The sequence below is a fragment of the Histoplasma capsulatum genome, genomic scaffold, assembly GCF_000149585.1.
Source record: "Histoplasma capsulatum NAm1 scaffold_6 genomic scaffold, whole genome shotgun sequence".
NCBI classification, from domain to species: Eukaryota; Fungi; Ascomycota; class Eurotiomycetes; order Onygenales; family Ajellomycetaceae; genus Histoplasma; species Histoplasma mississippiense.
The window spans coordinates 1,311,202-1,324,101 of NW_001813977.1; the positions used below are offsets into that span (position 1 = coordinate 1,311,202).

Genomic DNA, 12,900 nt, shown 5'->3' on the forward strand with positions numbered 1-12,900 from the left:
AGGTTTTATTATTTTTTGTTGTTGATGCTCGTTAATGAGACGTCAATTAAGACCTCTTTGCTCATGGGATAACTGATATATGCATATATATATTTCAAAAAATTCTGATATTTCATCATTTGAAAGGCTGAGGATTTCATTTGGCTTAGCCATATCCCTGATTGCTGCCTCTATAAAGCCATGTATAAAAAATTCAAGTCTCAAGCATCCAGCAGCAGAGCTGCCTCGGGGGGGTTTGGGAGCTCTGCGGGAGCGTTTGGGGGCTTTTCAACTGACTCTATGACTCAACGAGTCTCTTCTTCTTTGTCATACATCGCGGAGCCGCCAGATCTTTCCAAAATTTCCGAACCACAGTTGGTTGTCTCGTTCAAAAACCTCCTGAAAAAGGATGCTACCACGAAAACGAAGGCTCTAGAGGACCTGCAAGGCTTCCTATGTGCGCAAGATACCCGAAGTGGGGGTTTGGAAGATGGTCTCATTGAAGTTTGGGTATGTGTTGCTATGTATACTGGAAGTAATATTTGCTTATCTCCTGATCCTCTGATTAGATAAAAGTATATCCACGCATGTCAATAGATATTTGTCGCCGGGTTCGACAACTTGCCCATGTCCTTCAAGGTCTTTTCGTATCATTATGCGGAAGGCGAATAGCTCCGTATATTTCAAGGGTAATTGGGGCATGGCTCGCCGGCCTCTACGATAGCGACAAACTAGTGTTTAGAGCTGCTCAAGAATCAATTGTCAGAGCTTTTCCTACGGAAGAGAAGAGGCAAAGCCTATGGAGAGTCTACCGATCATCAATTTTCGAATTTGTTATCGATGCAGTCCTAGAGCAAAGCCCCCAAACTCTAAGCGATCAGCGGACTGTTAGGCCAGATGAAGCCGAAGCAAAGCATGCCCGGGTTGTCTCAACGGCACTACAGGTTCTCAATCAACTTATCGGTAAGTTTCGTGGTAGTGGTCTCCGTAACCTGACAGGGGAACTAAGATTGTAACAGCTAAATCATCGACTGTCCAACTGGACAAGGATTCCGATTTTATCACGACTCTTATTACCAGCAAATCGCTTTGGTCATTTTCATACCATGAAGATCCATTTGTTCGCCGATCTACCTATGATTTGCTTCGGACTTTGCTTTCAGTGGAGAGAGATTTGATCGAATGGAGAACTGTTAGCGATTGTTTTTTGTCGAAGGCTCTTCCGAAGAGCCAACTAGGCTCTGCTATTGACTTCTCTAATGTTCTGTTAACTTTGACTAAAGAGCGTCCACAATTATGGACGTCAGACTATTCTGGGAAAGTCTCTGCAACAAAACGACTCTACCAGTATATCAAAAAGGGCTCGGAAGGGGCTAATGCTGCCTATTGGGAAAACCTGCATATACTGCTAAAATCTATTCCCTTCGAAATCTTGATTAGGCAACCAGTCAGCGATGACAGCACCATACAAGATGCAAACCAGTTAATGGAAACCATCCACGATTCAGTTCTAACCCGGGAAGAGCAAGGAGGTAATCTCGGAGCTGCCTGGTCATGTTTTATCGACACAGGATTTTGGATATCTTCTTTTGTCTCAGATAAAGTCGCTTTCCAAAAATTCCTCAAAAGCCAAATTTCTCCTATTTTAGAACAGTATATCCTTGATCTGCGTGATAACAGCCGGTGGTCGCTCAATGGCAAATTCGCGGTAGAGTTATGCGCAAAAACATTCATTCTTTTGGCGGAACACACTGGAGCAGATATCCTCCATGGCCTATGGATGAGCCTGTCCGACAGGTTGATCCAAACAGTCAAATTGTCGTCGCCGGAAAAAGCCAGCGGCTTTAAGGATTCCCAAGATTCAATCTGTGCCCAAGCGAAGCGTCTCTTTGAACTAGAAGGGCAGATTTTGACCCAAATAACACAAACCAGCAGTCTGTCGTTCATTTCAAGCATTTTCCAGGATGCTGGCACTCCTCTACTCCAAGATTCGCTGGAGATTTTGAGATCTCGCAATGGAAAACCGTATGGAGCTGCTTCAATGATTGATGAGGCTCTCTCTAGAGTCCCTGATATTGCGACCCAGGTCGAGGGACTAGGAACATTTCTCATTGAAGATATTGCGCAACTTCTGTTCTCCCCAGCAGCGGATCGTCTAATTTCTGTTCTATTTGGATCTCGTGGCAATAAAGGCTTTGAAGGTGGCCTTAAAAATTCCATAGATGCTTTCCTGGATACGGACCTTGGAAGCTCAGCATTGCCTGGACTCCAAAAATTATTTTCATGCATCACTTCCCCCGATATTGAAGCACACCCAAACTTGGAACTTTTAATCATGAAGATTTAAACAGAGCATTACATAATACCCGCGAAGCCTGGATGGAAATCATTGTTCTGATCAAAACGAGCTCACGAAATGAGATCGCTCATCGGATTTTGAATTCATTAGTCTATAGCCTGTCATCCCAGAAGAACATCCGGGAGGATTTGTACGGTCTTTTCCCAGATAGCCTTAGAATGCCTGAGGTTATTAGAGAATTTGTGAATAGTCCTGATGGCTCACAGATGGTTTCCAAAATATTGTATATCGCTGAATCTTCAACCGATGAAATTGCTCAACTTGCTGGTTCCTTGCAAACACATATTAGAGATATAATAAAAGGAGAGAGTGCGACTAGGTCGTCTATTGACATCGTCCAGCAGAACTTTAACAATGTTGGAATGGAATCGCTATCGTAAGTTACCTTCCATACATGATTAGCGGCCAAAAATTCTTTTTGCTAATTAGTTCAATCAGCATTGATGCTTTGGTCGATGTTGCAGGTGAGGTCCTTGCAAAATCGTCTGTGGAGGACAAACCTAGGATATTATCTCGTTTACTGCCAACTCGAGATCAATGGGAACAAGCGTTAGATCCATTCCTTCGGAGACCACTGAAGGCGTCTGCTTCCATAAGTAAGATGCTTGCGGGAGCAGTGTTTCTGGCCGATACGTCATTTCCTGAAGGCTTCTCCCAGGATATCGATTCGGTTCCCCGCGACTCCTACCGTTTCTCTTCTGGGTTTCGCCTGACATTCTACGTTACCAAAGTGCTGTCGTCAACTAGCCTGGAATTTATCGAGCAAGCTTCCCGTGAAATATTGTTCTTCTACTTACCTCTTGCAACCCAACTGGTTAATGACGATGTAAGCCTGGAAGGCCCGAAGGGCTTTTTTGACCGTGACATGCCAGATATTCGAGATGAGTCTGCAGAGTTAGTTTCAGAAGCTCGACTGATAATTAAAGGCTGGCTTCTATCTGCCACGCTGGTAACTGAGCAAGAAAAGCCCGCTCCTTCAAATATTTTTGATTTATGGGAAAAGCAGTTCGGGTCAATGCAAGGGACGTCTCCGAAATCATACAATATAGCAGAGACTTTTGCAAGGATCATCGCCGAACGTGATTCTTCAGAGACTGCGCGATCTGCTGAATCTTTCTTGACGCGGGCAAAACAGATAGAAGGACCTTCGAACCCCTTCGTTTTAGCTTCAGTTGTTGCAGCGTTCAGAGACTTTATAGCAGCCACTCCATCTGGCGTTCGATTGTGCAATGAACTGATTTCCGATTCCACTGGGTTTAAATCTGAGAATGCGTCTGGAGGTGAGATTTACAACTCTACATACCAAATTGATAATTCTAATATTGTATAGGACTTCGTAAGATCGTAACCCTCAACCTTCTCATCAGCGGAGAGAGTAATGTTGCTCAGAGCGTTCCAAAGCCTCGGCTTGTGTTTCTGGTGAAGCACTTGGTCGATTGCTTACAGTCGCAATCCCCACCACAGGGTTTGGTTTCGGAAATCCTCAAATTGCTTGTTAAAATTTTGCCATTGATCAGAGAGATATACGGATCTCACTGGTCAGATGTATTTGACTTCCTCCAAAATTTATGGGACGAAATTGAAATAGTTGACGAATCTCTTCCTGTGCTATACTCCTCGTTACGACTTTTCGCCTGCTTAAAGTCTCTAGCGACAGGAGAAAGCAACGATGACTTGGTGGATGCATGGACTGCCTCCCGGAAGATACATTCACCGGCATTGATCAGGTTACTCGCAGAATTTGGTGAGCGATTCTCCGTTTAATTTTATCTATCTACCTATTCATCTATTCATTTCTTTTTTGATAATTCATATTGACATGAAGTATAGACTCCTCATTGAGCTATGACGAGCCCCTCAAAATCACAGCCAATATTCTTTCCCCCCCATTATGGGGACTACCCATTGACCACGTCGAGGATATCAATGACCTTTTTTCCATCCTCTCGGCGCCTAATAGAGATATCCAACGTGCTGCGTTCGACGTCCTGCATCGGGCGATCCCAAAATTGCAAGAGGCAGTGACCCTGAATGTTTCGTTGTCAGACGCCGTAGCCAGTTTTCCGGATGAATTGATCTCTCTCCTTTTGGAAGTCCCTGCCGTAAATATTATAACTCAGGCTAAAGATGATGACCGAGTATGGATCGGGCTTCGATGCTACTTGCTAAGCTGGAAAACGGTCTTCGATCACTTTAATAATGCTGTACGTTTTCCCCCCCCAAAGCAAATGAAAAAAAAAAAAAAAAAAAAAAAAAAAAAAAAAAAATATTATAGGTGGCTGGAAATAACTTATGTCATGGTTTTTAGTCACTGCCCGTCCAAGAGAGTTATGTGTCTAATATTAAAGAAAATGACTGTTTGAATCCACTTCTCGAATTTACCTTTGACTTCCTACAGTATCCACACGGAAAGTTGATTGACGCATCAAAGTTCGATATCCGGTCTTTCAGCCTTGATGAGTCTGATCCAGCTCAGAAAGAGACGCAGTGTTTGCTAGTGCATTTGTATTATCTATGTTTGAAGTATCTGCCTAATTTGACAAAAGTTTGGTGGATCGATAGCAAGAAACGTGTGAAAGGGCAGGTTGAAACGTGGACAGAAAAATATGTAAGTTCGTAATATCCTGAGCACGTACCGCGCCGCGATATCCGGCTAATCTGGTTTAGATATCACCTCTCATTATTGAGGACTCGCTTCGGAATGTCAACGAGTGGTTCTCGGCCCAAAATTTTACTAACGAAGATCAGCCGTTGCAGGTGAAAGTATCTCGTCGGGCCGCTGAAATAATTGCGAGCGTTGAAGTTGATGAAGATTCGCCACCGACTTCAGTTGCCATATATTTACCATCAACATATCCATTACAGCAAGCTGTAGTAGAAGGCCGCGCCCGCGTTGCGGTGGACGAAAAGAAATGGCGGAGCTGGCTTCTAACGATCCAAGGGGTTATTATGTTTTCCAATGGCAACCTTGTCGATGGCTTGCTTGCATTCCGCAGGAATGTCCAAGGCGCGTTGAAGGGACAGAGCGAATGTGCTATTTGCTATTCGGTCATATCTGCAAACATGCAAACGCCCAACAAGAGGTGCGCGACATGCAAGAATACGTTTCATTCCGATTGCCTCTTCCGTTGGTTTAAAAGCAGTAACGCTAGTAGTTGCCCGCTATGCCGGAACAACTTCCCTTATTCATAACTTAGCGATGTTTGGTTTTATAATACTGTTATGATAGAAATGGATTGAAAACTTACCCGTACTGTTCTCAAAGGTGTGATTGCGAGGTTTTGACAAAGACGCTATACTCTCCATGGATAGAAAAATCCAAAGAGTTTAATATTATTATTATTATTATTATTATTATTATTCAATAGTATTTTATTTTATTTGCTTCCATCCTTTTGCCAATTAAAGACTGGTTGATGACATCTTGATGATATCAGCAGGGAACAAAAAACCCCACCAGTGCCTAAAACATCAAGTTCCAGAACCCTCACACAGCGTCCATGTCAGCACCTCAGATCCCTAACTTAAACACTCTTCGACGGGGAGCTGGTAAAGGCCGCTTTAGGGGCCGCGAGAGATATGAGGCAACTACCAGCCATTCGGGAGACACGACGGCAAAGGATCGGATCATTCAGCGAACGGACAATGATGCCAGTGTTTCTAGGCTCAGCGCAGTGGAGCTAGGATATCTCCATGACCCTTTTGCACATGCTCTAGTGAACAGTGAGGCAATAGGTTCAAAAAGATATCCGATAATCAATAGAGGTACTTGCTCCTACTTTTAATCTATATCCTTATTTGAATTGTTGCACGTCGCTTGGATCTTGAATTGGTTGCGCAATATTTTGCTGAAACGGTTCCCGGCAGGAACCTACGTGCGAACAACCGCCTTGGACTCCCTTGTATACCGTTTCCTAAACACAAACGAGAAGCCAACTCGAAAGAGGCAGATCATATCACTTGGTGCAGGCTCAGATACGCGTGTATTCCGCTTACTCTCCAAAGACCCGACCCTTGAACTGCTATACCACGAGCTAGATTTCCCAACCAACACAACTGCGAAAATAAAAGCCATCCGCTCCTCGCCGCTCCTACACAAAACCATAGGGATACACGGGCCAGACGATGCAAATGTATCGGCCAATGGCGATGCTCTGTATTCGAAATACCTTCACGTCCATCCAGTCGATCTACGGACGCTGTCGCCTTCCAGCTCACCCAACTTACTGCAAGGCTTAGATAGGACCCTGCCAACGTTACTTATATCCGAATGTTGTCTGATTTATCTTTCACCCACCAATGCCATCAATGTGCTCTCCTATTTTACGCAGACGGTTTTTCCACCTTCCGAAACGTTGGCGACTGTTACATCCACACCGGCACTCGACTCCCCACGAACACCCTCAGCCTCTTCGATACCCCTAGCCTTGATACTCTACGAGCCGATACGACCCGACGACCCGTTTGGGAAGACAATGGTGGCCAACCTTGCAACGAGGGGTATCCATCTGCAAACTCTACATCGCTATGCGTCATTATCGGCCGAGCGAGAAAGGCTGCTCGAGCATGGGTTTGTGAGCGGCCAGGGGGCGGCAGATGTGGATTTCATATGGGAACGATGGATCAGCGAGGAGGAAAAGGAGAGAGTGGCTGGGTTGGAGATGCTTGATGAATTCGAGGAGTGGAAATTGTTAGCCAGCCACTATTGCGTGGCATGGGGTTGGAGGGATAGGAAGGGGGCTAGCTCAGAAGGAGAGGTGTTTGAAGGGTGGAAGACACTGGAGGGGCAGTGATAGGAGCTGGGAGATGCAAAGAGGATCTGGATGAAGACCTAGAGCGCTATTGATATAAAATTCTATGTTTGATTTGGGATCTTGTGCGCTCTTTTGCCAGGCGTACAGAACGGACATGCGATTTTCCCTTTCATATACTTTGTGCTAAATGCAACCTTATTGTTGAGTCCTTGGATCTGGTGATTACGAATGCACTGTCCGTTTTCCGGTGGCACAGCTTGCTGGATATGGCATCTATCCGCGTTAGAGTTCCTTCCAGTTGCTGTCATTTGGAAATGAATATATATCAACCATACAGCCAGTCAAGCCTAGACCACAACTATGAACAAGAAGGCCCAGAGGCATGCATCAACGAGATCCACCTACTGCTAGTTAAATAACATAGTTTCACCAAATAACTCGAGGAGGGTTTTTTTTCCTTCTAACAGGTGACTTAGTTGAACCATTCAAATTCCCCGATGAAGCGAAGGGAAGTGTTGGTGTTTGTTTCTGGCCCCAAAGCTGCCCTCAAGATAATGGATGGAAATGAGCCTATAAATGGGGGTTATTATTTATTTTACTACATGTCCAACTCTTCGAAAGAAAGCGACTTCTATGGGTTTTGTTTTCAGGGAACTGTTCCTTTTCGCTTCCTTTGATTCAGCAAATATCCATATGTTGCATCCCTGCTCTAGCGTATCTTGAACGCAATGCGTGTGGTTGTCCGTTACATAAAGGGTTATTGCGACGCCGAATCCACAACGAGACGGCCAAAAACGACATTTTGGCTGATTCAAACATATCGCGCACAGGCAACGGCAACTGGTCGAAGAGCATCTAAATGTCAATCCCTCTCGTTCATTCAATTTAGACAAACCAGCAGTTTCCCAGATTTGAAGTTGGCAGGAGACGCCGACGCACACGAAGTGGCCCATATATTACCATATGAACTATATTAGCATCCTTTTTCTCATCCTGTTCAGCCTGGCACTCGTGCGTCCGCATGGCATGTGTCTGTGCAGCCAACGGCCGACAGGAGCGGGTTAAAGACACCGCCGACACTAAATTTGACTGATAATCCCCCGTTCTTGTGTGGCTGGTGACAGGTGAAGTTGTTTTAAGGTTTGGTCCCAGAACACCCGGGAACAGTGACGCAATGCGCTATCCCCCATTCGGCAGCCCGCCACAGTCACCCGCGTCTCTGCGTCGTGACATCGAAAGGTAATCCATCTCGCGCTGCTCTTAAGCCCCCCAGCCAACTCCGCCTGGGACAAGTATCCATTCGGTTGACACCATCACATCTTGGTTGAACTCGCTCGAGAAGCCGTGTCTCCCAATTCAACATGGAGCGTGATCAGCAATCAGCACCTGCGCCCCGCCCACGCCTCCACCCAAGCCAAGTCGACTGTTGGTGGTGGAAAAAGGGCCATTGTTTCCGTGGCGACCAATGTTATTTCCGGCATGACGATGCTCTGGCCGGGGTGGACCAGTTCCTCCGACGCCCCGCAGCAGCCGCGTCAAATATCCGCACTGAAGCAGCCGTAGCCGGTGGGTGTCTGATACTCGCAGTCGCTTCTTCGGGGCCCTCCACAGGGCAGGCTCTTCCTGTCATGGCTAACCTTCCTAAATGCAGAGACCTCTGAGGAACAATGCGGAATTTGTATGGAGAATCCTACTATCTTTGGCTTGCTCGTTAATTGCGATCACGTCTTCTGCCTCGGTACGTATTCGCTACGCTATAGCAGTTTCTGTCCTTCCTCGATATCACGTGGTTGACTGGGATAGACTGTATACGAAGCTGGCGCTCCTCATCTGTAGGGACTTCTGCCGAAGATGTGATCAGTATGCCCAATTCTCATGTCCCAAGAGAGATAACAAAGACATGCCCGCTCTGTCGGACTAAAAGTGAATATGTCGTGCCGAGTTCCGTATTTCCCACCCCGCCACAGGCTGCCACCGATACTGCTGGTACTACCAGCGGTGGGACTGGAACCGCGGATGACTCTGCCCGAAAATTGGAACCTGGTAGCGTGAATGGAGCAGGCAACCCGGCCAAGGCTAAAATCATTGACAAGTACCTCGCGCGCTTGAAGGCAACCCCTTGCCGCTACTTTGAAGACAGCATCAAACGATGGCGAGAGTTGCCTGTGATCGAGAACCCTGACCCGGCAGTCGGCGGTCTCCTTCATCCCACATTCTCGGGGGAGTGCCTCTTCGGAAACGAATGTCATTTCGCTCACGTCCACCCCATTACGAACGCTCCTTATACCTTCACTAAGAAGGAAATAGCCTCAATGAAGCGTGCAAACCATGCGAGGAGAGCACGAGCTATGCGCAGGGCAATTCGTGGGCAAACGCGTCGCATGGAGTTGGAAGGGATGCTTGAGACTCTTAGCGTCGAAGATGGATATGAAAGCAGTGCCACGTCTCTCACTTTGGAAAGAAGTGGCCTTGGGGGTATGCTAAGCGTCGGGTTTGTTTTATACGGTGCAACTGAAGGTATCCCGTGGCTGCCTGCGGATCATGATGATGACCATGACAATGATGACGGGATTTTCGATTTATTATAACCTCCAGTTAGCTAGCCTTTGGGTGTGGTGTGTTAGCAGGCCGTAGCATCTTTTTTGTCCTTTGCTTTTTTTTTTTTTTTTTTTTTTTTTTTTTTTTTTTTTTTTTTTTTTTTTTCGCTATCTACCCGGTACAAGACATTTATCGAGGGCTGCTTTCACATTTTGCATTCCCGTTTAACATGGCGTTGATTCCACCACTTGTGGCAGTGTTTTTGTGGCGTCTGTGATCAGGCACAGGTTTATTCTCTTTTATACCCTTCGCAGGTACAGTAACCATCAAAAAAATCCGAACTCATTTTAAAGATGTGATTCCTTACCATTTTTGATTTTCACTCTCGCTGGCAAATAGATGCTGGATACGCGGGGTTGGCTTATCGATAAGCGCGATAGTTACTTCCACATCCCACACCACCTCAACGTTTCATCCTCCAAAAACATCGGGTATCATCAAATCCCCGGATTCGACAAATTGTGACGACAATAAGATCCGGTATAAATGGGCTTATAAAGGAATTCATTTGAGAAGGGTTATCGTCTTTTCGACAAAGATATGAAACTACGATAGAAAATGCCCGTGGCAAAGCAGACTGTACGTGGCCTCGCTCCCAACTAAATCCCGACATATCGCATCTCAGCCATAACCCTGCGCAGCAGGCAAGCTAAACATATAGAAACTCTAGACCGAACTCATTTTTTCCCTCCGCGCCCTCATCTACCGAATCCGCCAATTGAAAAAAGAGCGCCACGGCTACTCCAAGGCCAAGCACCGCGAGCTCGCGAAGCTGCTCAAGGACGGCCGTGACGACCTGGCCCGCATAAAAACCGAAGATGTCATTGGAAATGATAATGTGATAGCTGCACTGGAGATTCTGGAGCTGTATTGCGAACAGCTTCATGTGCGCGCGAACATAGTGGACCATATAGCGCTAGAACACAAGCGGGCTGGGCCAAAGAAGAAGCGACAATCGAGTGTGGATGTGAAAGGGCCAAGTAATGCGTCTTCTGATGAGTCTTCCGCTGGAAGCGGTGGCTGGCGGATATGGAAGGCTTTGGGACTTGGACCATCTCAACCTCCACCATCACCATCATCGACACGAACAGCGCAACGACAGCCTGAAAACGAGCAGGGACCGTTATCGACAGATCAGGGTGAAAGGTCGACAACGATAGAGACACGAGCTAAAGACGAACATCAACAAGAAACCCCATCTGCTTCCGCACCAGAAATGGACGTGTATCTAGACCCAGACCTAGATAAGGCCGCTGCGGTCATTTTCTACTGCTACGTCCGCTTGCCGCGTGACATCCCGGGCCTTCCAGAACTGCGCGCAAAGCTTATTCAGAGATGGGGTATTGAGTTTGCGAATAAGGCGCAGGAAGCTGATCCGTCCATCCCGCTTCCGAACGAGTTGATTGATAGGTTGAGAATCCAGAATCCACCAGAGTCGCTGGTGGAGAATTATTTGAAGGAGATTGCAAAGGCGCATGGTATTTCATGGCACCAAGAAGATGACGACGAGACTGATGGTGGAGGTGGACAAGAAGGGGAGAGAGAAGGAGAAGGAGTTGATGCGGAAGATCAACGGCAGGACAATCCTCCTTCTTATGAGCAGACAAAACATGGTGATGATGATAAATCCTATGGTTTGGATGGTGGTAAAAAGGACTCCCTTCCAAAGGATACGCATGCACATGGACATGCAGAAACGGAACCACAGAAAAAACCACCGCCTAGGAATCTTGTGCGACCTAATCGCACATCTAACGAGGCGGCTACGTACAACACATCTTCATCGAAGCTTCAGGGGCAGGGCCCTGCTGCCGGGATGGAGAGTAAGAGAAGCGGCATCCCCGACGTCGACGACTTAGCTAGGAGGTTTGCTGCGTTAAAGAAGTAAAAGGGCCTGCTTGTCGAAGAATGCTGATACGATTTGCCGGCCTGAAAGAGAACTAGTTCGGTTCTCACTTACGATTTATCTTCCTTTTGGATATCACATTTCTTGTTGATTAAATTTACTTTCGCAAGCGAGGTCGTATGTGATTGATTCTCCTTCTTGATGCATTAAGCCTGTCTCATTCCTCCCTCCTCTGTCAATCTGATGGTGGACTTAAGTATATTCTGACACCATATTTGGTAATCTTAGATATTTAGATGTTCAACCCCACTCCGAATGAGAGAGTTTACCCTTTCGCCGTTAGATTTAGCAACAGCCATATATATTTGGATCGATCGTTATTTAGATTAAATTTACCGAAAGGGAAGCAGAGGAAAGCGGTTGAAACTAAAATATCTGTCCTTGATGACTGCACCAGATTTGCGCAATTACCAGCATCAATCCTAAGCATCCATGGATGACTAGTTAACTGTCTTCTTTCCCATTTGTGTCCATCCAGCGCTCTATAGAAGCAAAATAATTCAACAATCTGTTTTCTGCGCTTGAATTCTCCTTCTCTGCCGCCTGATGTGGCTCGCTGAGGAGTCTTCTTCTTTCAGCCCCGATCTATCAATCACCTTTTGAACATCATTTGAGTCTCAAGTTTAGCAGACAATTCATGGCAGTCGGCGGAATTAGGATGGATCAAATCCCCCACCCTCCCCCACAACCCCCAATTCCCATTCAAGATTATTGTAGTTTTCTATCAAAATGTGATTTTAACCAAATCAACCCAATCAATAAGCATAACAAAGGATGCCCTCATTCGCCTGTTTGATCTTTTTGTTTCTCTTCACGAGGACAATTCGCATTCCCCATGCAACCGCTGCAGTTGCAATGGATAACCCAATGCTGGAAGACATGGCGATTAAATACCGTGGTTTGTCGGAACTGGGCCAAAGATACTGTCACGCAGTAGGAAATGATATGGCTATGAGTGGGGGGCTTCGAAGAAATAAAGCAAGGCAATCTTGCAAAAAAAACTGTAGAAGGAGAACTAATGAACAGGGAACTCACAGGAGTCCATATGAAAGACACATTAGAAATAGTATTGACTAGCGCGAGCGACGCCGATTTCTTCTCCTTCGTTTGGGCCGCATGTGGAACCTACCCAGCCCAGGATAATCGAATTGACTGCATAGGTGCCGGTGGTAAAAATGATCATCCCCGCATATCGCGCCCCTACGTTTAACGTGCCGCATGCGATTGCGAAGGCCAACTACGCACAGCCTTCGCGGTATCATATGCCATGTTCGCTCGTTGGATCTCCCGGAGCTGATCGACCA

The 12,900-nt window shown here is 46.2% G+C and overlaps 4 protein-coding genes across 4 annotated transcripts; all 4 read left to right on the plus strand.

Moving 5' to 3' along the window:
• Positions 1–180: 180 nt before the first annotated feature.
• HCAG_06716 (predicted protein) lies at positions 181–2,326 on the plus strand (the record flags this gene model as incomplete). Its single annotated transcript, XM_001539061.1, has 3 exons — positions 181–489; positions 549–942; positions 999–2,326. The coding sequence occupies 3 exons, from the start codon at positions 181–183 to the stop codon at positions 2,324–2,326; spliced, it is 2,031 nt and encodes a 676-aa protein (XP_001539111.1).
• A 374-nt stretch (positions 2,327–2,700) lies between these two features.
• On the plus strand, positions 2,701–7,131 carry HCAG_06717 (conserved hypothetical protein; the record flags this gene model as incomplete). The annotated part of the gene is made up of 8 exons (XM_001539062.1): positions 2,701–2,714; positions 2,777–3,618; positions 3,669–4,082; positions 4,169–4,542; positions 4,737–4,946; positions 5,096–5,421; positions 5,904–6,061; positions 6,206–7,131. The coding sequence occupies 8 exons, from the start codon at positions 2,701–2,703 to the stop codon at positions 7,129–7,131; spliced, it is 3,264 nt and encodes a 1,087-aa protein (XP_001539112.1).
• A 1,322-nt stretch (positions 7,132–8,453) lies between these two features.
• HCAG_06718 (predicted protein) lies at positions 8,454–9,680 on the plus strand (the record flags this gene model as incomplete). The annotated part of the gene is made up of 3 exons (XM_001539063.1): positions 8,454–8,658; positions 8,744–8,830; positions 8,944–9,680. The coding sequence occupies 3 exons, from the start codon at positions 8,454–8,456 to the stop codon at positions 9,678–9,680; spliced, it is 1,029 nt and encodes a 342-aa protein (XP_001539113.1).
• Positions 9,681–10,248: 568 nt separating this feature from the next.
• HCAG_06719 (predicted protein) lies at positions 10,249–11,578 on the plus strand (the record flags this gene model as incomplete). Its single annotated transcript, XM_001539064.1, has 2 exons — positions 10,249–10,269; positions 10,361–11,578. The coding sequence occupies 2 exons, from the start codon at positions 10,249–10,251 to the stop codon at positions 11,576–11,578; spliced, it is 1,239 nt and encodes a 412-aa protein (XP_001539114.1).
• Between the last annotated feature and the right edge of the window lie 1,322 nt (positions 11,579–12,900).